The sequence below is a fragment of the Marmota monax genome, unplaced genomic scaffold (genome assembly GCF_021218885.2).
Source record: "Marmota monax isolate L192 unplaced genomic scaffold, Marmota_monax_Labrador192_F-V1.1 WCK01_AAM20220418_F8-fsc00064, whole genome shotgun sequence".
In the NCBI taxonomy this organism is placed as follows: Eukaryota; Metazoa; Chordata; class Mammalia; order Rodentia; family Sciuridae; genus Marmota; species Marmota monax.
Window position 1 is genome coordinate 7,239,234 of NW_026694542.1, and position 21,318 is coordinate 7,260,551.

A 21,318-nucleotide genomic window follows, 5' to 3' on the forward strand; every position below is an offset into this window, starting at 1 on the left:
TACTGTTAGGAGTTGGAGACCTAGGGGAAGGAAGGATGCTAATTTCCAAATATTTGCCCTTGTTCCCAGGGTCCCTGCTTCCTAGGAACAGAGAGCAATGGTCAGAGCTTTCAGGAAAGCGGTGAGGCAATGAGAAGTAACCTCTAAAATAAGATCACTCAACTTCCCCCTTACCTCCATCTCAAGCCCTAAAGGCCGGGTTCCCCAGGCACCCAAATTCTTCTATGTGTCCCCAACCCTGAGTACGTCAGGTACTTCCAGAGAAGAGGCTTTACGCAGCTACCAGGACACATTCCCTGGCCAAGTGCCCTCCACTCAAACTCTCTGAATTGACTGTACAGAGGGGAGGGGTCGCTTACTAGCCTCTGGCCACAGTCATGGCAGACACAAGACCCTTTTCTAAGTTATCAATGATCATAGGCCTCGTTTCCCTACATACTCATCCCCCAGTTCCAGCCAGGGGAGTGAGTTGTAAGGGACTGCAAAGCCTTCTCCACACCTCTGAGTCCCAAGTACTCCCCCACCCCTACCCTGCTGCCCTGCCCCATCACCCAACACCAAACTTCCTTCTGGAGAGACACAGCCAAGTTTCTCACCCTGCACCTCAGCCTCTCCACCCCAACCCACTCCATCATGCCTGGGGAAAGGAGGATGGTCGTCTTAGGCTGTCTTGGAACTTCAGACATGGAGGAAGAACCGACACCCTATAAATAAATAAATAAATGTAAAAACATTTTTTAAAATACCTTGCCAGCATCCCCTCCAAGTATCTGATTCCTAATGTCTATAAAGGAATATCTAATTTAGTCCTCAAATATTCCTAACTTCCATACCCTCAGACACACCAGGAGGTACCCCCATAACGGGCCCATATTTTGTATTCCCTGTTTCTTCTGTTCAGTAGAGGCTCCTCGCTAGCCACTCTAGACCCATTCCTTAGCTCTTGCAAAGGCTAGGAGGAGAGTTAATGAGGTATGGTCAGGAAGACCCTCTCCTAAACACCCCCAACCCCTCCACCTTTGGAAGGCTCCCCACTCAGCTTTCCAGTTCAACTTCCTCCAGATTGGAGGTCCTGGGAAGAAAGGCAAGGGGCATCCCTATCCATTCTGTAGCCCCCACTCTACTGAGGACCCAGCAACACTCCAGCAGCAGCACCTCTGGCCCAGGTTGGGCTGGGGGGCTGGGGAGGCAGAGCTGCAAAGGGGGGAGACGTCGGGTGGACTCCCTTCCTTTCCTTTCCCTCCTCCTCCCCCTCTTCGTTCCAAATTGGGGGCCGGGCCAGGCGGCTCTGATTGGCTGGGGGACGGGCGGCCCGCTCCCCCTCTCTAAGGGGCAGGGTTCCTCCCAGCACTCCATCAGGACCGTATAAAAGGGGCCCGGGCCAGTTGTCGGAGCAGACGGGAGTTTCTCCTTGGGGTCGGAGCAGGAGGCACGCGGAGTGTGAGGCCACGCATGAGCCGTCGCTAACCCCCCACCCCAGCCGCAAAGAGTCTACATGTCTAGGGTCTAGACATGTTCAGCTTTGTGGACCTCCGGCTCCTGCTCCTCTTAGCGGCCACCGCCCTCCTGACGCACGGCCAAACGGAAGGCGAGGTCAACGACCAAGAGGGAGACAGTAAGTTCCAAACTTTTGGGAGTCCAAGGCTACTTGGTACCGCGCCCTAAGCCTGATCCAGGGCTTAAACAGAGACTCGGGATGCTTTGGAAACTCAGAGATAGAAGGGACATGGCGGGGGCTCTTCTTCAGCACCCTGGGAGAAGAGGGACTTTACCCTAGGGTGGAGGTTGGGATGAACACTTCCCGGGAGTGGAACGTGAGAATAGAGCACGTTTTGAGACGGTACAGGAGGAAATCCCGAGCGTGCACTGTGGAGTACAACGGGGAAAGTGGGGATCTGGGCGCGGGTACGGGCAGATCACGTCGAAGATGGGGAAGATGAGATAGGGATGCCGAACTAAGGTTTGGAGCCCAAGATGTAAAAGCGATCGGGAAGGCGGTGGGATGATTCATAAGGAAAGATTGTTTGCCTTCTGCACAGGCTAGACAGTTTTCCTGGGACCGCGGGGGTGCTGGGCTGCTGGGGGATGGGATGTGCGGAGTGGGCGGGTTGGAGGACAGAAAGTTTGGCGCGGACTTGGCAGGGCGGCGTCCTTGCGCCCCCTGCTGATTAATGCTAAACGCTGCGCTTCTGGGTCCCGCACTTTCCCGCAAGGGAGAGGGAGTTGGAAGAAACTGGGTTATTGCCAGGCGTAGACCCCAGTTCTAGAACTGGAAAATAAATCTAGTGATGGGTAACCCCTGCTCCTAAAACAAGTAGCCAGTCCAGGGAAATTGGCCCCTCCCCGTTCCCTTTGCTTAGCGTTGCCCGCCACCTAGTGACCGTCTAAGTAGATGCTAGCGCGATGGGCCTGGCTAATTTCATTATTTGAGATCTTTGGGTTCTGTGGCTAAAGAGTGACCCGGAAGCACTGGTTGGTTTTGGGGGGGTTGATGTTAGCCCCGAAAACAAGATTTTAAGATATTTGAGAGCAGGGGGTTAGGATGTATCCTACTTTTAGGGGAACATTTCAAGTCTCTGGGCGGGACGCCGCTAAAAGTCGCCCCACCCTACTCTGGCTCCGCCTACGCCATCCCACCTGCCCAAGGAATGAGGGCGGAATGAGGGCTGGACCTCCCTTCTCTCCTCCCACCCCCTCTTCTGGTCTCTACGCCAAACCACTCCCCACAGCCTGCCCTCTGGATACGGCCCCAACTACCCGCCCCCACCCCCCGCCATGGCTTTTTATTTCACTTGGCTTCAGCGCCCGTGGGCTGAGGTTGGAATTGGAAGCAACCCCGGCCTCGAGCTTTGTTTAAATTCCTGAGAACTGGAAAGAGTTACTGGCTAGCCGCCCTGGCCAGGGGGCCTCGCGCTGTCACCGACGCTGATGCGGAGCTTTTAAGAACTTGGGAGACAGTGGGGTAGGGGGAAGGAGGCGGGAATGGAAAATCGAAATGTGCTTCGTAGAGGGAAAGGGCGTGTAGATCTGGGGTCCCTGGTGCCCCGAGATGAGAGGCAAGGGTCTCGGGTGCCGCTAACAGCCCGCGTCTTCTCCCCCTTATCCAGTCCCAGGAGTCGACTGCATACAGAACGGCCTCAGGCGCGCTCATAACGATGTCTGGAAACCCACGCCCTGCCAGATCTGCCTGTGCCACAACGGCGAAGTGATGTGCGATGAAGTGGTCTGTCCTAATGACGCCAAGTGTCCGGGAGGCCAAATCCCCCCTGGCGAGTGCTGTCCTGTCTGCCCCGACGACGCCGGTATGGTTCAGGCCTTGGCCTAGGGGAGGTCTGGGCCACTCCCTCGCTCTGCTTCTCGGAGGCTTTTGCCACCGGGAGCATCGTTGGCAAACCACCTCTAACTGTGCCTCTTCTCCCCCAGCATCACCCACGGACCAAGACCTCACAGGAGTTGAGGTAATCCTGGGCTCTTTACTGTTGCCGTCAAGTCCATCTGTCCATCCTCACTGTCCTCTCCTTTCTAACCGGCCTCTTGTTTCTTCTCTCCCAACCCCACAGGGACCCAAGGGAGACACTGGCCCCCGCGGCCCAAGGGTAAGCCGGTGGATTCCCTGGGCTTCGGGAGGCTAGAGTGGGCGTGGTTTCTGCCTGCGCTCACCCCGGCCCCGCCCTTGTCCCCTTACAGGGACCCGCAGGCCCCCCTGGACGAGATGGCATCCCTGGAAATCCTGGACTTCCCGGGCCTCCCGGACCCCCTGGACCCCCTGGACCCCCTGGCCTTGGAGGAGTAAGTGGAGAATCAAGTCTCTCCCCGAAGGCCACATGTGCCCCCCTCCCTACTATTTTGTTGTTGTTGTTGGCAGATGACATAACTTTGTATTTTGAGATAGTCTCAAACTTAACAGAAGAATTGCAAGATTAGTGCAGAGAATTTTCATATAACTATCACACTTAGTCGCATCTGCTTTATCAATTTCCATATATACATAATGTCAGTATTTTTTTCTGAACCATTTGAGGATAGGTTGCTGACATGATGTCCCTTTGCTTCTAAATATTCCAGAGCTATTTTCTCAACAAGAACATTTTCTTATGTGACCATAGCACAATGATTAAATTTAACATCGATCCAAAATGATTATCTCATATACAGTCCAATTTTTACCAATATCCCAACAATGTCTTTTATAGCATTTTTTTTTCTCCAGGATCATGAATTGCACTTAATCATCATATCTCTTTAATTCCCATGAATGTAGACTATTCCTGAGACTATTTCCTGGGTCTTTCATAACACTGAAAGTTTCCTAAAGGCCAGTCATTTTGTTAATCTGTCCCCCTAATTTGTATGATTATATTAGATTCTGGAGATGCATTTTGGGTAAGAAAATCTCGTAAGCAATGTTGTTGTCTGACAGAACATCACAAGGGGAAGCACATGTTGTCAGTTTGTCCCATTATTGGATGTGTTTTCTGCTTTTCAGTTTCCTGTCCTGTGCTGATTTCTCATGCATTCTCTCTCTCTCTTTTATTTTTTCCAGAACTTCGCTTCCCAAATGTCTTATGGCTATGATGAAAAATCAGCTGGAGTGTCCGTGCCTGGCCCCATGGTGAGCCACCAGGGGGAGCAGAAATGACAGAAGAGGATTGGGATCCAGAGGAGATGGGCCAGAGATATAGGCATATGGGGGTGGCAAGAAGGCTTGGGAAGTAAAGGCTACCACCTTTGGGGCCTCAGCGTCTAGAAAGGCTACATGACAACTATGCTCCCAATGGGGCAAAAGGGGGATAGCAAGACTTCTTCCACATTGTGTTTTCCTACAGAAGTCTCACCACAGCCTCCTTTCTTCTAGGGTCCCTCTGGTCCTCGTGGTCTCCCTGGCCCCCCTGGCGCACCTGTGAGTATCCAAGAGATCTTCATATTCCATCTTGGGCTTTGGACTGTTGGTGGGGAGATTTGGATGAGGGCAGAGAAGGGGCTCAGAGAGTTTTTGGTGACATGGGGACAGCTTGGCAGACACCTGCCCTTCTGACCTCATCCCTCTCTCCTTATTCTCCAGGGTCCCCAAGGTTTCCAAGGCCCCCCTGGTGAGCCCGGCGAGCCTGGAGCTTCAGTAAGCACTCTCCCCACCGACACACCCTCCTCTGCCAACACGGACTTCTCCCTTAAAACGACCCTCACCTGGGGACCACCTCATCACCTCCTTCTAATCTGAACCTTCCCCTTCTTTTTTTTCCTTGTCCTGGAGATTCTAACCACCTCTCCTTCTATCTCTTCTAGGGTCCCATGGGTCCCCGAGGTCCCCCTGGCCCCCCTGGCAAGAACGGAGATGATGTAAGTAGCCCTAGTGAGAAGATGCCATCTGACCCCATGGCCTCCATGGGTTGGGTCCTGTAATCTCTACCAGGGTGCCCCCCATCACCTTTGGGGCTAATGCCCAGAGGAAGAAGGACAAGTCCCCTGCCACCCTCCACTGTCATGCCCAAGATTGCTCTTGAACAATGACTTACATTTTAATGATGCTTTCCCTAGAATGGTTGACTCTTCCTCCCCTCCCCCAGTCATTTTAAAGGGATCCCCCTATCCCTCTGACTTTCTCAGGTTTAAGTGATCTGGGGGCAAAGAAGATGAGATTAAAATGCTGGTTTCAGAAAAAAAAAAAAAGTTCTGGAGGGACCCAAATGTCACCAAAGAAAGGTGTTCATGGTAGATCTAAACTGAGCTCTAGATTCAAAGAAAGATTTGGGACCCCTAACCTGACCTTCAGCAATCTCAAGAAGACTGAGACCTTCCACACTTTCTCAGCCCCAGGACCTGGGCATGACGGTCTTTTCTCTCCCTCCAGGGTGAAGCTGGCAAACCTGGTCGTCCTGGTGAGCGTGGACCTCCTGGGCCTCAGGTGAGTGAGTAAGGGGTTGAGGCCAGACCCCTCCACATCACTGCATCTGTGCCTTTGGAAAACTTTCAGTGTTATGAAAGTTATTCTAATGGTTTTTCCTTGTCTCCTTTGCTTTTCTCTCCAGGGTGCTCGTGGATTGCCTGGAACAGCTGGCCTCCCTGGAATGAAGGGACACAGAGTAAGTCCCCTTTGGGTCATCTAAGCTCCCAAAGTCCTGGACCTTCTATCATTCCTGCCCCTTCCCCAACAGATCCTGGTGTGCATCTTGGTGGGTGGCAGCTACAGAAATCCCAAGGGGTGTGGGGGTAGATATGTGAAAGAATTTCCTTCCATGGGGATGAAATCCCAGTAAAGAAACTGGAGGGATATTGGGCCATTTGGGGTTTAGTCTAGCTCAGAGACAGAGGAATGGCTCTGGTGGCCTCCTGAAGCTCCTTTTCAGATCTGGGTGGGTGTCAAGGTGGTCTACCTCCTCCACAGGATCTCACTTTGGGCCTCTTTCCTATATTAGGGTTTCAGTGGTTTGGATGGTGCCAAGGGAGATGCTGGTCCTGCTGGTCCCAAGGTAAGAGGCTGTGGGAATGTCCAGGTCCCCTGCCTCCCCTTCCCAGTCCCACCATGCATGAATTCCTCACTCTATTCTCTGTCCTGTAGGGTGAGCCTGGTAGCCCTGGTGAAAATGGAGCCCCTGGCCAGATGGTGAGTGAATGTGTACAGTTCTCGAGGGAAGAGGAGCTGGGTACTAGGGAAAGATGGCGGCTTGGGGGACCAGGAGGTTGACTTCCATCTCACTCGGCTTCTCATGGTTTGGTTGTTAGGGCCCCCGTGGTCTGCCTGGTGAGAGAGGTCGCCCTGGAGCCCCTGGCCCTGCTGTAAGTATTCCTGGATCCTTGGGGGATTCCCTAGGCTGTGGACAGTGTTCCCCCAAATCTACAGGGACTGGCCAGCACTCAGTGGACATAACTGGGGCTTCCCCTCTCTCTTGCAGGGTGCACGTGGAAATGATGGTGCTACTGGTGCTGCTGGTCCTCCTGTGAGTATGGCCCTTGGACTTAAGGCCTGGGAACAGGGAGGGTCTCTGTGTTGGCTCTTGGTTCTGGAACCAGCAGTGGGCCGTGAGGGTCTGACACCTCTTCTGTCCCAGCATTTGACTCTTCCTCTTGCTAATGCCTCCGTTTCATTCACAGGGTCCCACTGGCCCCGCTGGTCCTCCTGGTTTCCCTGGTGCTGTTGGTGCTAAGGTGAGACCCCTGCCCTCCTCTGAACACTGTTCTCACTGGCCAAGGGATGGCTGTCTCCCTGCTCCCCAAACCAGAGGAATCCAGAGAAGCAAGAGGGAAACTTAATATCAACACCTTTGTCCTGATGTCCACTTCCCAGATCCTAGAGTCCTCATTCTTGGTCTCCTGTCCCTGTCTCTCCTCCCCCTGCCCTGCCCCCTGCCCCTCACCATCCAGAGGTAAGGTTGGGTTCCCCTGTATGGTCTCTGATGTGACCTTCCCTCTGATCCAGGGTGAAGCTGGTCCCCAAGGAGCCCGAGGCTCTGAAGGTCCCCAGGGTGTTCGTGGTGAGCCTGGCCCCCCTGGCCCTGCTGGTGCTGCTGGTCCCGCTGTAAGTGTCACCTCTTAGTGTCCCCTGAGCCATTTTCCAACCTTAGAGACATTTCCTCTTGCTCACCCTCCTTTCTCTGTGCCACAGGGAAACCCTGGTGCTGATGGACAACCTGGTGCTAAAGGTGCCAATGTAAGTATCCTGCCAGGTCTCAGGGCTCCCCTGACGCCCACCTCCCCCCACCTCTGCCCTCCAGTCCTTTACTCAACTGTGTGTCTTGCCTTTCACAGGGTGCTCCCGGTATTGCTGGCGCTCCTGGCTTCCCTGGTGCCCGAGGCCCCTCTGGACCCCAGGGCCCCAGCGGTCCTCCTGGTCCCAAGGGTAACAGCGTAAGTCCACACCTCTCCAGAGCACTGACTCCAGAGCGCCCCCTGTGGGGAGCATGAAGACGCACGCCACTTGGCCCTCAGCTCATCCTCTCCTTCTCCCACACAGGGTGAACCTGGTGCTCCTGGCAACAAAGGAGACACTGGTGCCAAAGGAGAACCCGTAAGTCCCACACCAACACTCCTGCCCTGCGACCCCTTGAGGGAGATCCGGGCAGGGCGGGTGCCCCTTGTCTGTTGGGGAGGCCCTGGTGCTGGAGGCTCAGCCTCAGGCTCCAGGGCTGGCACCAGGATGGCTCCTCATCAACGTCACCTTCCCTGCCTGCTCCAGGGCCCCACTGGTGTTCAAGGACCCCCTGGCCCTGCTGGAGAAGAAGGAAAGCGAGGAGCCCGAGGTGAACCTGGACCTGCTGGCCTGCCTGGACCCCCTGGCGAGCGTGTAAGTGCTTTTCCCTTCTCTGCCCCCAGCGCCCAGCTGGTGCCCTGGACTGTGACTCTGGGCTCACCGGCCTCTTCTCCTTCTGCAGGGTGGACCTGGTAGCCGTGGTTTCCCTGGTGCAGATGGTGTCGCTGGTCCCAAGGTAACCTCTCTTCACTGCTGGGAGGCTGGCCCACCACTCCCTGGCCATCACCTCCCTCCCAGCGCCACCCCATGGTCATGAGCTCCCCACTGTGGCTGCTGCCCCTTCCCAAGCAATGCCCCTCAAAGCCCACCTGCCCACCCCTGCTGGAAGGAAGCACCCACTGGCCCATAGGAACCAGGCCCAGCTCAAGACCTCATGCTTCCTGTGACTTCCTCCCCACCAGGGTCCTGCTGGTGAACGTGGTTCTCCTGGCCCTGCTGGTCCCAAAGGTTCTCCTGGTGAAGCTGGTCGCCCTGGTGAAGCTGGCCTGCCTGGTGCCAAGGTGAGACCCCAGCCCTCCAGCCCAGCTCAGCCAGGACCCTGCCTTCTATAGGGTCTGGGAGGAGCACTCTGGAGGAGCCCCCCTGGCCGGCTCTTGGTGTCCTTCCTCCCACCATTCACACCTCTGCTTTCCCACTAGGGTCTGACTGGAAGCCCTGGCAGCCCTGGTCCTGATGGCAAAACTGGCCCCCCTGTAAGTATGCCACCCCTGAGGCCTCTACCCATCTCCAGCCTCCCGTCTGCCTCTGTTCTGTCCTCAACACCACCATGTTTCCCACCCTCAGGGTCCCGCTGGTCAAGATGGTCGTCCTGGACCCCCAGGTCCCCCTGGTGCCCGTGGTCAGGCTGGTGTGATGGGATTCCCTGGACCTAAAGGTGCTGCTGTAAGTATTCAGTGCCAGGGACAGACACACCCCAGAGGCAAGAGCCTTGGACTCTAGGCCCAACTCTGATGACTTGCTGTGTGACGTAGAGTGACTCATTGCCCCTCCTGGCACCTCGAGCATTGCTCTGCCCCTGGAAATAAGTATCATTGGTGCCTTCGCTCCACAGAAAGCATGGTCCTTTTATGATAGTGGCCCCAAAATTTGATCTTTTGGGGGGTTCATAAGGAGATCCCAGAGGAGATAAAAGCCCTTTGCAGTTCAGATCACGGCAAGCATATAACAGGGAGAAGGAAAGCAAGGGGGAAAAGGAGGGGACTGAGAGGGCATCTTGGGGAGTGGCAGGGAGCTAAGGGACCAAGCACTAAAAACCAGCAAAGCACTCCCCAGGGGACCACCACCTGTGAACAGAGCCTGCCTGTTGGCCTTTTCAAAAAGAAAACCCCTTAGAAAAGGATTATAGATGCATGTCTATAATCCCAGTGGCTCATGAGGCTGAAGCAGGAGGATCACAAGTTCAAAGCCAGCCTCAGCAATTTAGTAAGGCCCTAAGCAACTTAGCAAGACCCTGTCTCTAAATAAAAGATAAAAAGGGCTGGGGATGTGGCTCAGTGGTTAAGCACCCCTGAGTTCAATCCCTGATACAAAAAAGTTTCCCCTCCTTGGGCCTCAACTCTGACCCCCTTCTGCACAGGGAGAACCTGGCAAAGCTGGAGAGCGTGGTGTTCCTGGACCCCCTGGCGCTGTTGTAAGTCTCTCCTTTCAGTCTCTAGCTCCTTCCCATCCCTGCCCCTCCCCGCAGGAGGGACACAGAAGTCTGTACCCCCAGCCAGTCACCTGGCTGATCTATGAGCCCCTAGGGAGACTGCTGTGTCTGGGAGCCCCAGCCCCCGCCCACTGCCCACTGCCCACTACACCCTTTCCGGCTGCTGCCACCTGAGTTCTTCACCTTCTCCCCACAGGGTCCTGCTGGCAAAGATGGAGAAGCAGGAGCTCAGGGACCCCCCGGCCCTGCTGTAAGTGTCCCTGACTGGGAGGCCTAGGGATAGGGAAAGGAGACCCCTCCTCTTCTCGGCCTTCCCATGACCACAGTGTTCCCTCCATGACAGGGTCCCGCTGGTGAGAGAGGTGAACAAGGTCCTGCTGGCTCCCCTGGATTCCAGGTGAGGCCACATGGTGGTAAAAGGGATTTGGTGAGGGGGGCCTCCTTGTTCTTTTCCAGATTCTAAACCTTCTTCTTCCCTCTCTATTTCCCACTTACAGGGTCTCCCTGGCCCCGCTGGTCCTCCCGGTGAAGCAGGCAAACCTGGTGAACAGGTAAGTAGTAGCAACTGGCCAGAGGTATGAGGAATGCAGGAAATACAGAGGAATAGGCCACAGCCCCTAGCTAAATTAGATGACCAGAGGCTAGAGGGATTAAGGGTAAATACCCAGAAGGACTTCCTATCTTGAAGGGAGCTACACAGAGGGATGTGGGTGCTATATGATATAGTCTATAAGGTGCCGCATGGCTCCTAGGCTGGGTGACATTTTTAATGAGTTGCTGGAACACTCTGGCTTTCCCTCAAGCCTTCTGATTGCCATTCTGGGAAGAAGGGAGGTCTTTGACAAATCTTGGGGAAACTCCCAGTTCCATACTGAGAAGTTCATCTCTACTCAAGGGCCCCAAGGGCCAGCCTCCAGGAACAGGGACAGGAGTTCTTTCTTGTGGGGAGAACCCTAGTGGGTTGTGCTCACTGTCACTCTCCCTCTCTCCCTCAGGGTGTTCCTGGAGATCTTGGTGCCCCTGGTCCCTCTGGAGCAAGAGTAAGTAGACTCTCTCTCCCTGCTCCTGCCTCCATGCGCTGGGCCTGGGCTGGGCCTGTCTCTGGAGCAGCCATCTCATGGCCTTCCTTCCCCTCTAGGGCGAGAGAGGTTTCCCTGGTGAGCGTGGTGTGCAAGGTCCCCCTGGTCCTGCTGGTCCTCGTGGGTCCAACGGTGCTCCTGGCAACGATGGTGCCAAGGTGAGGGCAGGGTGACACTGGGATATGGGGGTGGGGGTGCTGCACTCAGCCTCCAGCCTCAGCTCTGAGTCTTTCCTCTTAGCTGACGCCTGTCTTTGGCCTTAGGACCAAGTCTGGGAGATGTCAAGAGGGGCTCAGGGCTTGTGACCCACTTTGGGGCCCTGGGTCTCACTCCAGTCTTCTTGGTTGTCACTTAGGGTGATGCTGGTGCTCCTGGAGCTCCTGGAAGCCAGGGTGCCCCTGGTCTTCAGGGAATGCCTGGCGAACGTGGTGCAGCTGGTCTTCCAGGCCCCAAGGGAGACAGAGTAAGTTCAGCTTCCACTTCCCGTGAGCCTCCTGGCTCCCGTCTCTCCTCCTGCTTTGGATCCCTCAGCATCTCTCCTTCTCCTGGGGTCTTTCCCTCTTGCCCTTAATTCTCCCTCCTTCCCCTCTCTCTCCTTTACTGGCAAATCCTCTGACTTCAATCCTGTCCCTTTTCCCCATGAGTCACTATAGTGATGACAGGTGGGACATGTCCTTGATGGAGGCCTCCTTATTCATCCCCTGCGTGAGTCAGGGGCCTCTTCACCTACGTTCTGCCCACATCCACAGACAGGCCCTCCCCGCCCCCCAGAATGAATCTTGTATCCTCAGCACGGGCAGAGTGGTGCAGAGCTGGCTAGGGCCTCTCGGGGCTCCCGGACAAAAGCAGAATGCTACACGTCACCTCCTGGCCCCACACTGGAAGTCTCAGGCTTTTCCCTGTCTTTAGGGTGATGCTGGTCCCAAAGGTGCTGATGGTTCTCCTGGCAAAGATGGCGTCCGTGGTCTGACTGGCCCCATTGGTCCTCCTGGTCCCGCTGGTGCTCCTGGTGACAAGGTGAGTGGCCACCTCTTCCTCTTCTTTCCTAACACACCTTCCCCAGCAAGCCTGGGCAGGGCTCTGAGGGGTAGGCAGGTCCTGCTGTACCAAGTGAGTGGCCTAGGAAGCTGGAGGGACCAGTGGGGGGAGGCTCTCCTGGGCTCCTCTGCCGGGAGCACTCGGTATGGCCCCTGACCATGAGCTTCTTGTCTTTGCCTCTCAGGGTGAAACTGGTCCCAGCGGCCCTGCTGGCCCCACCGGAGCCCGTGGCGCCCCTGTAAGTACAGAAGCACCTGTTAAGACCCGTGCTCAGCCCTCTGCCATCTGCCTTCTTTTTGTCCCTCTTCACGGTCCCCTCCCTTTTCTACTTTCCACCTTTCCCCACGTTGTGACATCTTTCCCATTCGCCTCCTTTCCTTCCAGGGAGATCGTGGTGAACCTGGTCCCCCTGGTCCTGCTGGCTTCGCTGGCCCCCCTGTGAGTATCAAGATCCCCTTCATTCCCTATCACCAACTGGGACATGGATCATGGGACCCTGGGTGACTGAATGAGGACAGAGAGTCCGGGGAGAAAGGTGGAGAGGGGTCATCTCCCGCCCAAGCATCTCCCTGCTCTCGTCGCTGTCCCCGCCAGCCCAGAGGCCCTCCCTGCCCCGCTGTGGCTGTATCTTCTCCGCTCACTGCTCTCTCTCTTCCCTAGGGTGCTGATGGTCAACCTGGTGCTAAAGGTGAACCTGGAGATGCTGGTGCTAAAGGCGATGCCGGTCCTCCTGGCCCTGCTGGACCCGCTGGGCCCCCCGGCCCCATTGTGAGTACCTTACACCCTGCTAGTGAAGCTGCCAGCAGCCTTGGACCCGAGGCTGGCGTGGACCTCACACCTCTGCTCTTTCTTGCAGGGTAACGTTGGTGCTCCTGGACCCAAAGGTGCTCGCGGCAGCGCGGGTCCCCCTGTGAGTATCACCAGCCTCTCCACGGAGCCTCCCCAGAGCCAGTGTTCCGAGGGGGCTGGGCCAGGTGAGGTGACAGTTCTCCTGACTGTGCTGTGTTCTTTCTTACCAGGGTGCTACTGGTTTCCCTGGTGCTGCTGGCCGAGTCGGTCCCCCTGGCCCCTCTGTGAGTATCCGTGTGGAGCCGGGGCGGCAGGGGCACTCTGTCAGGAGGATGGCAGGCTCCACTGAGGCCTCTCTGATGCTTCAGAAGTCACAGGAGTCTGACAGCCCCTCCTGTCCTCATCCAGGGAAATGCTGGACCCCCTGGTCCTCCTGGCCCTGCTGGCAAAGAAGGCGGCAAAGGTCCCCGTGGTGAGACTGGTCCCGCTGGACGTCCTGGTGAAGTTGGTCCCCCTGGTCCCCCTGGCCCTGCTGGTGAAAAAGGATCCCCTGGTGCTGACGGACCTGCTGTGAGTGCCAGCTAAGAATTCTGAGGCTCTGGGGCGTGTCCAGAGCTGGGGAGTGGACCCTGTGTCTCCGTGAGGCACCTCACCCACCTCTGCCTCCCACAGGGTGCTCCTGGTACCCCTGGACCTCAGGGTATTGCTGGACAGCGTGGTGTGGTTGGTCTGCCTGGTCAAAGAGGAGAAAGAGGCTTCCCTGGTCTTCCTGGCCCCTCGGTAAGTGCCCCCTCATTTTAGAGTCCTCAAGAACCATCCTAGGACTTGAAGGGTACTGGGTAGGGGTGGGGACCAAGGAAGACAGATCTGATAGAGATGGTCTCAGCCCCCACACCCTGTCTCTGGCCTGACTCTTTCCTTTCTCTTAGGGTGAGCCCGGCAAACAAGGTCCTTCTGGAGCAAGTGGTGAACGTGGCCCCCCTGGCCCCATGGGACCCCCTGGATTAGCTGGACCCCCTGGTGAATCTGGACGTGAGGTGAGCAGTCCCTAGCCTCTGAGCCAGTGTCCACAGCAGGGCCTGTGGGTCTGTCCTGAGCTTTCTTCCTGGTGGACTCATCTCTCTCCCCTTTCTCTTCAGGGAGCTCCTGGTGCTGAAGGATCCCCTGGTCGAGATGGCTCTCCTGGCCCCAAGGTAAGAGAGCTGCAGCCCTGCCTGCCGCCCCTGCCACTGACCCGCCCAGCCTGGCCCCTTCAGCTGGGACTGGCCCACATGCCCCTGCTCTCCCCTCCTAGGGTGACCGTGGTGAGACTGGCCCTGCTGGACCCCCTGGTGCTCCTGGTGCTCCTGGTGCTCCCGGCCCCGTTGGCCCTGCTGGCAAGAGTGGCGATCGTGGTGAGACTGTAAGTAGCTGGGCTCAGCTCAGGCCAGGGCCTTCCAGGCCTGGGGATAGACAGCTCCCTTCCTTGGGCTGCGGGAAGAGAGGTCTTGTAAGATGTCTAGGCCCCCAGCCTCCCTGGAAAAACTGACCTCGAGACCCCTCTCCAGACAAGACCCCCGTCTCCCCCGAGGAATGGGGTTTACCCCAGCTCACACGAAGCCTGGCTCTGGGGAGGTTCGTCTGGGAGTCAAGAGAGAGAGCCACAGTGGAGGGACCCAGCTGAGGGGAGGTCTCAGCCTCAGCGTCTCCTGGCCAGCATCTAATGCTCTCTCTGCTCTCCCCAGGGTCCTGCTGGTCCTGCTGGTCCCATCGGCCCTGCTGGTGCCCGTGGTCCCGCTGTAAGTACCATGACAACCCCCATGCCCTCCGTACCCTCGCCCGGATATGGACAATGCCCTCACTGAGCACCAACAGAACTTCCACCTGACGGCCTGGCCCCTCCTCTCTCCTAGGGACCTCAAGGCCCCCGTGGTGACAAGGGTGAGACAGGCGAACAGGGCGACAGAGGCATAAAGGGTCACCGTGGCTTCTCCGGTCTCCAGGGTCCTCCTGGCCCTCCTGTGAGTATGCACAACCGCCCCCACCCCCAGTCCCCCGCTGCCTTTGCGCCTCCTCTGTCATCTGCCCAGGCTGTACTGAGTGATGGGAGCCAGGAAACCTGTGCCCCACTCTCTCCCTCTGGATAGAAATTCTGTTACCTCCCTAGTGAGGACTCAAGTTTGAAGATTTGGGGCATTTCCAAGTAGCTTCCCGGAGGGAGAGAGGTGCACAGAGAGGGATTGTGGGAGAGGTCTCAGCATACGGACAGCCTGGGGCTAGACTTCCAGAATGCGGAGGGGGCTGCCCACACTGCCCCTCACCTCCCCAGCCACACACCAGGTGGCCTGTGATCCACGCGGGGCCTGAACCTCCCTTGCTTCTACCTTTCAGGGCTCTCCTGGTGAACAAGGTCCCTCTGGAGCTTCTGGTCCTGCTGGTCCTCGTGTAAGTCATGCTTTTCATTTCCTCCGCCTGGAACCCCAGTCCAGGCTCACCTCGGGGCCCTTTGCCAGGGACATAGGCATCCCTGAGTTCCCCAGGGACAAGGAATGGGGGAGGGAAAAGGATCCTGAAAGTCTTCTCCCCACTGCTCACTCCGTCCCCCACATATTGTCTCCTGGCACAGCCGTGGAAACCAGTGAGGCTGCTGCTTAGGGTCAGAGGTGAGACTGGCCCTGTGAGCCACGGGAATCAGAGCCATCAGGGACAGTGGCGGGCTTCTTGGTGGGGTGGCCCTGGGCTCTCCAGCCGGTTTTCTGCAATGGTTTTCTCCCCCTCCAGGGTCCCCCTGGCTCTGCTGGTTCTCCTGGCAAAGATGGACTCAACGGTCTTCCAGGCCCAATCGGTCCCCCTGGACCTCGCGGTCGCACTGGTGATGCTGGTCCTGTTGTAAGTAGCCCCACCCTCTCTGCCTCATGGTTCTCCAGCCCCAAGAGTCCCCGGACACACTGGTAACGGCTGATCTCCTCTGTTTCTGTGCAGGGTCCCCCCGGCCCTCCTGGACCCCCTGGTCCCCCTGGTCCTCCCAGCGGTGGTTTCGACTTCAGCTTCATGCCCCAGCCACCTCAAGAGAAGGCTGGTGATGGCCGCTACTACCGGGCTGATGATGCCAATGTGGTCCGTGACCGTGATCTTGAAGTGGACACAACCCTCAAGAGCCTGAGCCAGCAGATCGAGAACATCCGCAGCCCTGAAGGCAGCCGCAAGAACCCTGCCCGCACCTGCCGGGACCTCAAGATGTGCCACTCTGACTGGAAGAGTGGTGAGAGCCCCGGCTGCCCATTATCTCCGTCTCCTGCCATCTGTGTCCCACCTCCCATATGTTACTGGCCACCCACATCCCCTAACTATTTGTCCTGCCCCACTGCAGGAGAGTACTGGATTGACCCCAACCAAGGCTGCAACCTGGATGCCATTAAGGTCTTCTGCAACATGGAGACAGGTGAGACCTGTGTGTACCCCACCCAGCCCACCGTGGCCCAGAAGAACTGGTACATCAGCAACAACCACAAGGAAAAGAGGCATGTCTGGTTCGGCGAGAGCATGACCGGTGGATTCCAGGTGCGTGAGCTGGACCCTAGAACCACTTTCAGGAGATGGGCTAGCCAAGTTAGGAGGGAGAAATCCTGGAGTGGACAAGGTCTTCCCCAGGGGCAAGTGACACCCTTCTTGACAGAAAAGTTAGTTGGACTGGGTGCCATGTTGCACACCTATAATCCCAGAGACTCAGGAGGCTGAGGCAGGAGGATTCTAAGTTTGAGAGCAGCCTGGGGAATTAGCAAGACCCTGAGTCATAATTAAATTTTTTAAAAAGGGCTGGGGGTATCACTCTTGGGTTCAATCCCTAGTTCTCAAGGGTAGGAGGATGGAGGGAGTTAGTTGGGAATACTCTGGGAAAAGACTCAGGAGCAGGGAGGCCAGGGACTAGAGGCCCCCATGTGGTCACTCACTCTTCACTCTCTCTCCTGCCTCACAGTTCGAGTATGGCAGCGAGGGCTCCGACCCTGCTGATGTGGCCATCCAACTGACCTTCCTGCGCCTGATGTCCACGGAGGCCTCCCAGAACATCACCTACCACTGCAAGAACAGCGTGGCCTACATGGACCAGCAGACTGGCAACCTCAAGAAGTCCCTGCTCCTCCAGGGCTCCAACGAAATCGAACTCCGGGGCGAGGGCAACAGCCGCTTCACCTACAGCACCATCTATGACGGCTGCACGGTAAGACCCCAGGCTCTGGCAGGGCCCCGCCCCTCTGGGCCTTGACTTTGGGGGCAGGGTGGCTCCCCTCCGTCCATTGTCCCCATGTGTAATGGCCCTCTCCCTTTACCTCCCCTCACTCCAGAGTCACACCGGAGCCTGGGGCAAGACAATCATCGAATACAAAACCACCAAGACCTCCCGCCTGCCCATCATCGATGTGGCCCCCTTGGACATTGGCGCCCCAGACCAGGAATTCGGCATGGACATTGGCCCTGCCTGCTTCGTGTAAACTCCCTCCACTCCAACCTGGCTCCCTCCCACCCAGCCCACTTTCTCCCCATTCTGGAAACAGACAAACAACCCAAACTGAAATCCCTCCAAAATTCAAAAAATGGGAGACAATTTCACATGGACTTTGGAAAATATTTTTTTTCCTTTGCATTCATCTCTCAAACTTAGTTTTTATCTTTGACCAACTGAACATGACCAAAAACCAAAAGTGCATTCAACCTTACCAAAGGGAAAAAAAAAAAAAAGAATAAATAAATAAGTTTTTAAAAAAGGAAGCTTGGTCCACTTGCTTGAAGACCCATGTGGGGGTAAGTCCTTTTCTGCCCATTGGGCTTATGATACCCCAAGGCTGCCCTTTCTACTCCTTTCTCCACCCCATCTTGGGGCCTCTCTTCCACTGCTCCCCATATCCAGGTCTCCCCCAAAGACACAGAAAACAATGCATTGTCTACCCAGCAACCAAAGGCAATGCGGAAACATCTAAGTGGCCCTGAGCCCCCAGCCCATTTCTCCCACCCAGCACCCCCAAACCCTGGGGGGACCTGGGGTTCTCAGACTGCCAAAGGAACCTTACCCTCTGGCATCCCCTGTCCCCTGCAGCACGCCCCACTTTGTTTTCAAGGGGGCCATGCGGAGGGGAGCCCCTAGCCCCTCACTGGGTTTGGAGGAGAGTCAGGCAGGGCCACAACAGAACAGAGACATCATGCCAATCTCCCCACGCATGCGCGCAGGGCTGGGTGGGAGAGATTGTTCTGTTCCTTGTAACTGTGTTGCTGAAAGACTACCTCGTTCTTGTCTTTGTGTCACCGGGGCAACTGTGTGGGGACAGGGATGGGGGCAGGGCGGCAGCAGCTCCCCATTTTATATCAAAGGTGCTACATCTATGTGATGGGGTGGGGTGGGGAAGGAATCTCTGGTGCTATAGAAGTTGAGATGCCTCCTAGACCAGCAAATATTCCTTTGGCTCAGTCTTTTTTAATTCTTTGTTCTCATTCTTTTTCTTTTCCTTTTCTTTTTTTGTGGATGGGGACTCATGTGAATTTTTTTTTTTTCTGACGGTGCTATTTAACATGGAGAGAGAGAGCGCCAGGCTCCAGCCTGCTCCCTCTCGCCTTCTCTCCACTGGCTTCTGGGTCTGCCGCTCTCTGACCTGTCCCTCCTCTGAAACCCTCCCCCTTCTGCAGCCGTGCCCCATCCTCCCCACCTCTCCACTGGTCTGTCCTGCATCCGGGTTTCAGAGCACAACTTCCCAAAGCACAAAACAGTTTTTCCCAATAGGGTGGGAGGAAGCAAGGGAGGAAATGAGACTCTGTACCTATTTTGTATGTGTATAATAATTTGAGATGTTTTTAATTATTTTGATTGCTGGAATAAAGCATGTGGAAATGACCCAAACACCTCAGCAGTGGTCTCCTAATTTCCTCCCTGGGAGCTGGGGGAGGGGGTGGCCTGGGGGAGGGGGTGGAGTGGGTGGGCCCATCTCCCATCCCCTGCCCTTACTCTCTGCCCACTCCTGCTACATCCTGCCCTTCACCCTCCTCTCTTGCCTTTCTCCAGCCTTAAGCCTTTTTCTTTCCTCTTGTATTTCTCTCTCTCTTGCAATCTTCTTTGCAGGTTTCCAATTCCTCTTCTTCCCTGCAATGCTGAACAGGTAGCCTACATAGGTCAGCAACACACGCACACGTGCACGTGTGCACACACACACACACACACACACACACAAGCACATGCCCCTTCAGATCCTGGGTCGCACGGCCTCATGCCCACCCTCCCATGAACACCCATCCGCTTTCTACACTGTGGGCGGGCTGCGGGGCTGGGCTGAAGGAGGTGCTGCCTGTGGGTTCTGGGAGGGGGAGAGACATGGGACTGCTGAGGGGGACCTGGGAGCCCCTCTGCACACCCTTTCCCTGGACAAACAGAAAAGGGACATCTGGCCTCTACCCCCTCTTCACGCCAAGGAGCCAGCAGTTCAGCACAGGAAGGGGTCTGCCGAGCCTGCCAGGACACCTGGGAGGGGACAGTGGGAAAGGAAGGCTCTTGCTTGCTCTCCTGGGGGTCTTGGAGAGTCTCAGTTAAGACTCCTGCAGGTGTTACCCCCCAGGACAGTGTAGGGCCCTCTTGGTTTTCTGCATGCCCAGAATGCAAGATGGTAGGGAGCTGGCAGCCTGTGGAGGTGCCCGGCCCTGCCTCTGGCCCTTTTCTTCCTCTCTCTCTCTCTCTCTCTCTCTCTCTCTCTCTCTCTCTCTCTCTCCTTTCCCCAAATTCTTGCTTTCTCTTCCTCCTTCTCCTTCCTCCCTTCTCTTTCCCTCACCTCTGCCTGCCCCTGGCTGCCCTTGCCTTACAACCTGAAGGGAAGGTGGCCGGCCAGCTCCCGCATCTCAGGGAATAGGGACAGTGGCGTGTGATCAGTGGGGAGCAGAGAATCCAGAGAGTCGGAAGCCTGCAGCAAACAGGACGTCCAGAGATGGGGAGACAGGGAGATGACAGCTGCCCCCACCCCCGCCCAACATCCCAGAGCCCAAACCTCAAAGGAAAGAGAAGGCTGACCTGTGCACCTCCCTCAGGTCTATGGAGAGAGGCACAAGTCCTCAGAGGCCATCCATTGGCAATGCCAATACTGTGTCTGTCATTGAGTATCCATGGCCATTAATGATGGCCTTTAATAATTCATCATTAGCACCTCTACTATAGAACAGTGTAAAAACGAAATTAAAAATACGGCCTATAAATGAAGCCTTACTCACATACAAAATATCCGGAGGTGCATGGGTCCTACTGATCAGTTTATCAATGCATTTGCTTGGTGATGTCGGTCTGCCTGACACGCTGCCCAGGCAACCCCACCTAACTAAACCTTTGGTGCCCACGACTCTTGCTGTCCAGGCTCCATCCCCATCTGGCCCCATGGGGATCTGAAAGCTTCCTGAGCTCAACATCCAAGACTCTACCTGGCCAGTACCTACCTGAACAGGATCACTGTCTCCTCCACAGCCCACATCTGTCACACAAGCCAGAAAGGGTGACCACGATTCCCACATATGCACCCACTACCCGTTTTATGGCTTTTCTTTGCCTGACATGATGTTCCTTCTCTCTGTTTGCTCCAAGCCAGGTTCAAATGTCCCATTGTCCCTGCCCATTCCCCTGTCCACCCCAGGCTGAGATTGGCCCTCTGAGCTCCCAGAGGCTGCTTCCACATCCATGTCACCACATCCCACCCTGTTCTCCCCAGGCCAGAGGCCAGGTCCCTGTGCATAGTCTGTAGATATTAGGGAGAAGGAATAGTAAGAATGTGAGAGAGGCGCCCCTTACCTGTGCGCAGGCGTACTAAGTGTGAGAAAGAGCAGTGAAAACCGCCCGGGGCAGGGGAGCCGAAGGCAATGACAGACAGGTCCTCTACCTGGGCAGTGCCATAGAGTAGCCGGGAACCCCCGGGCTACCAAGCATTTGAAATGTGACTAGTGACTGAGGGATGCAATTCTTACTTTTATTAACTGTCGTTAATATAAGTAACTCTGTGGGTTGGTGACTACTGTGTCAGGCAGCATAGCTCTGAGAGAGTGACCGTGCCTCTCGCTTACATGCCTGCAAATCTACTTGTGGATGTGCTATTGCGGGTGTGTACCTGTGTGTACCCATCTGTGGGCTGTAGAGGTGGCAGGCCCACGTGGCAGTGCCCCACCTTGCGACCTCATGTCTGTGTCACGTGGTATAGGGATGGTGTGTGGTTTCAGTGTGTGTTCAGGACAGAAGGGGAGGGGGACAATGGAGCCAGTGTACCACACTGCCAACTCAAGCCCTCCTTTCCGCTGACATCACAGCTGCCCTAAATACAGCTGCCAGACCCTGTCTGGGGACCCTCACTGTGTCCTGCATGGTGGCGTGGTGCCTGCTGCTCTCAGCTCTGCTCCGCAGGACTTGCCTTGGTCCTCTCTGTGAGCAGGAAGACTCAGTTCCTATGGCTAACTTTTCAGTCAGATCCAGATGGAAAACTCTAGAAAAGGAGGAGCCTTCAGTTGAATTTTTTATTTTCACCACTGTCCTG

The 21,318-nt window shown here is 56.1% G+C and overlaps 1 protein-coding gene across 1 annotated transcript; it reads left to right on the forward strand.

The window, feature by feature from the left end:
- The first annotated feature begins 1,383 nt into the window (after window positions 1-1,383).
- On the forward strand, window positions 1,384-18,665 carry Col1a1 (collagen type I alpha 1 chain). Its single transcript, XM_046420432.1, has 51 exons — window positions 1,384-1,615; window positions 3,108-3,302; window positions 3,424-3,458; window positions 3,561-3,596; window positions 3,688-3,789; window positions 4,544-4,612; window positions 4,856-4,900; window positions 5,063-5,116; window positions 5,284-5,337; window positions 5,849-5,902; window positions 6,027-6,080; window positions 6,414-6,467; window positions 6,557-6,601; window positions 6,721-6,774; window positions 6,891-6,935; window positions 7,090-7,143; window positions 7,415-7,513; window positions 7,601-7,645; window positions 7,744-7,842; window positions 7,949-8,002; window positions 8,171-8,278; window positions 8,367-8,420; window positions 8,647-8,745; window positions 8,884-8,937; window positions 9,029-9,127; window positions 9,822-9,875; window positions 10,090-10,143; window positions 10,237-10,290; window positions 10,391-10,444; window positions 10,889-10,933; window positions 11,032-11,130; window positions 11,328-11,435; window positions 11,882-11,989; window positions 12,195-12,248; window positions 12,395-12,448; window positions 12,671-12,778; window positions 12,867-12,920; window positions 13,030-13,083; window positions 13,208-13,369; window positions 13,472-13,579; window positions 13,729-13,836; window positions 13,939-13,992; window positions 14,094-14,201; window positions 14,524-14,577; window positions 14,692-14,799; window positions 15,170-15,223; window positions 15,560-15,667; window positions 15,761-16,040; window positions 16,149-16,339; window positions 16,755-16,997; window positions 17,122-18,665. Exons 1-51 carry the CDS (start codon window positions 1,513-1,515, stop codon window positions 17,266-17,268), a joined length of 4,389 nt encoding a protein of 1,462 aa, XP_046276388.1. The 5' UTR covers window positions 1,384-1,512; the 3' UTR covers window positions 17,269-18,665.
- Window positions 18,666-21,318: the final 2,653 nt, after the last annotated feature.

What these genes read in the sequence shown, in the direction of transcription:
- Col1a1 (XM_046420432.1), top strand. Translation starts at nt 1,513, where the DNA reads ATGTTCAGCTTTGTGGACCTCCGGCTCCTGCTCCTCTTAGCGGCCACC. An exon ending in CAGGCCCCAAGGGAGACAGA is followed by an intron (nt 11,436 to 11,881) that starts GTAAGTTCAGCT and finishes CCCTGTCTTTAG; the next exon opens with GGTGATGCTGGTCCCAAAGG. An exon ending in CTGGTCCTGCTGGTCCTCGT is followed by an intron (nt 15,224 to 15,559) that starts GTAAGTCATGCT and finishes CTCCCCCTCCAG; the next exon opens with GGTCCCCCTGGCTCTGCTGG.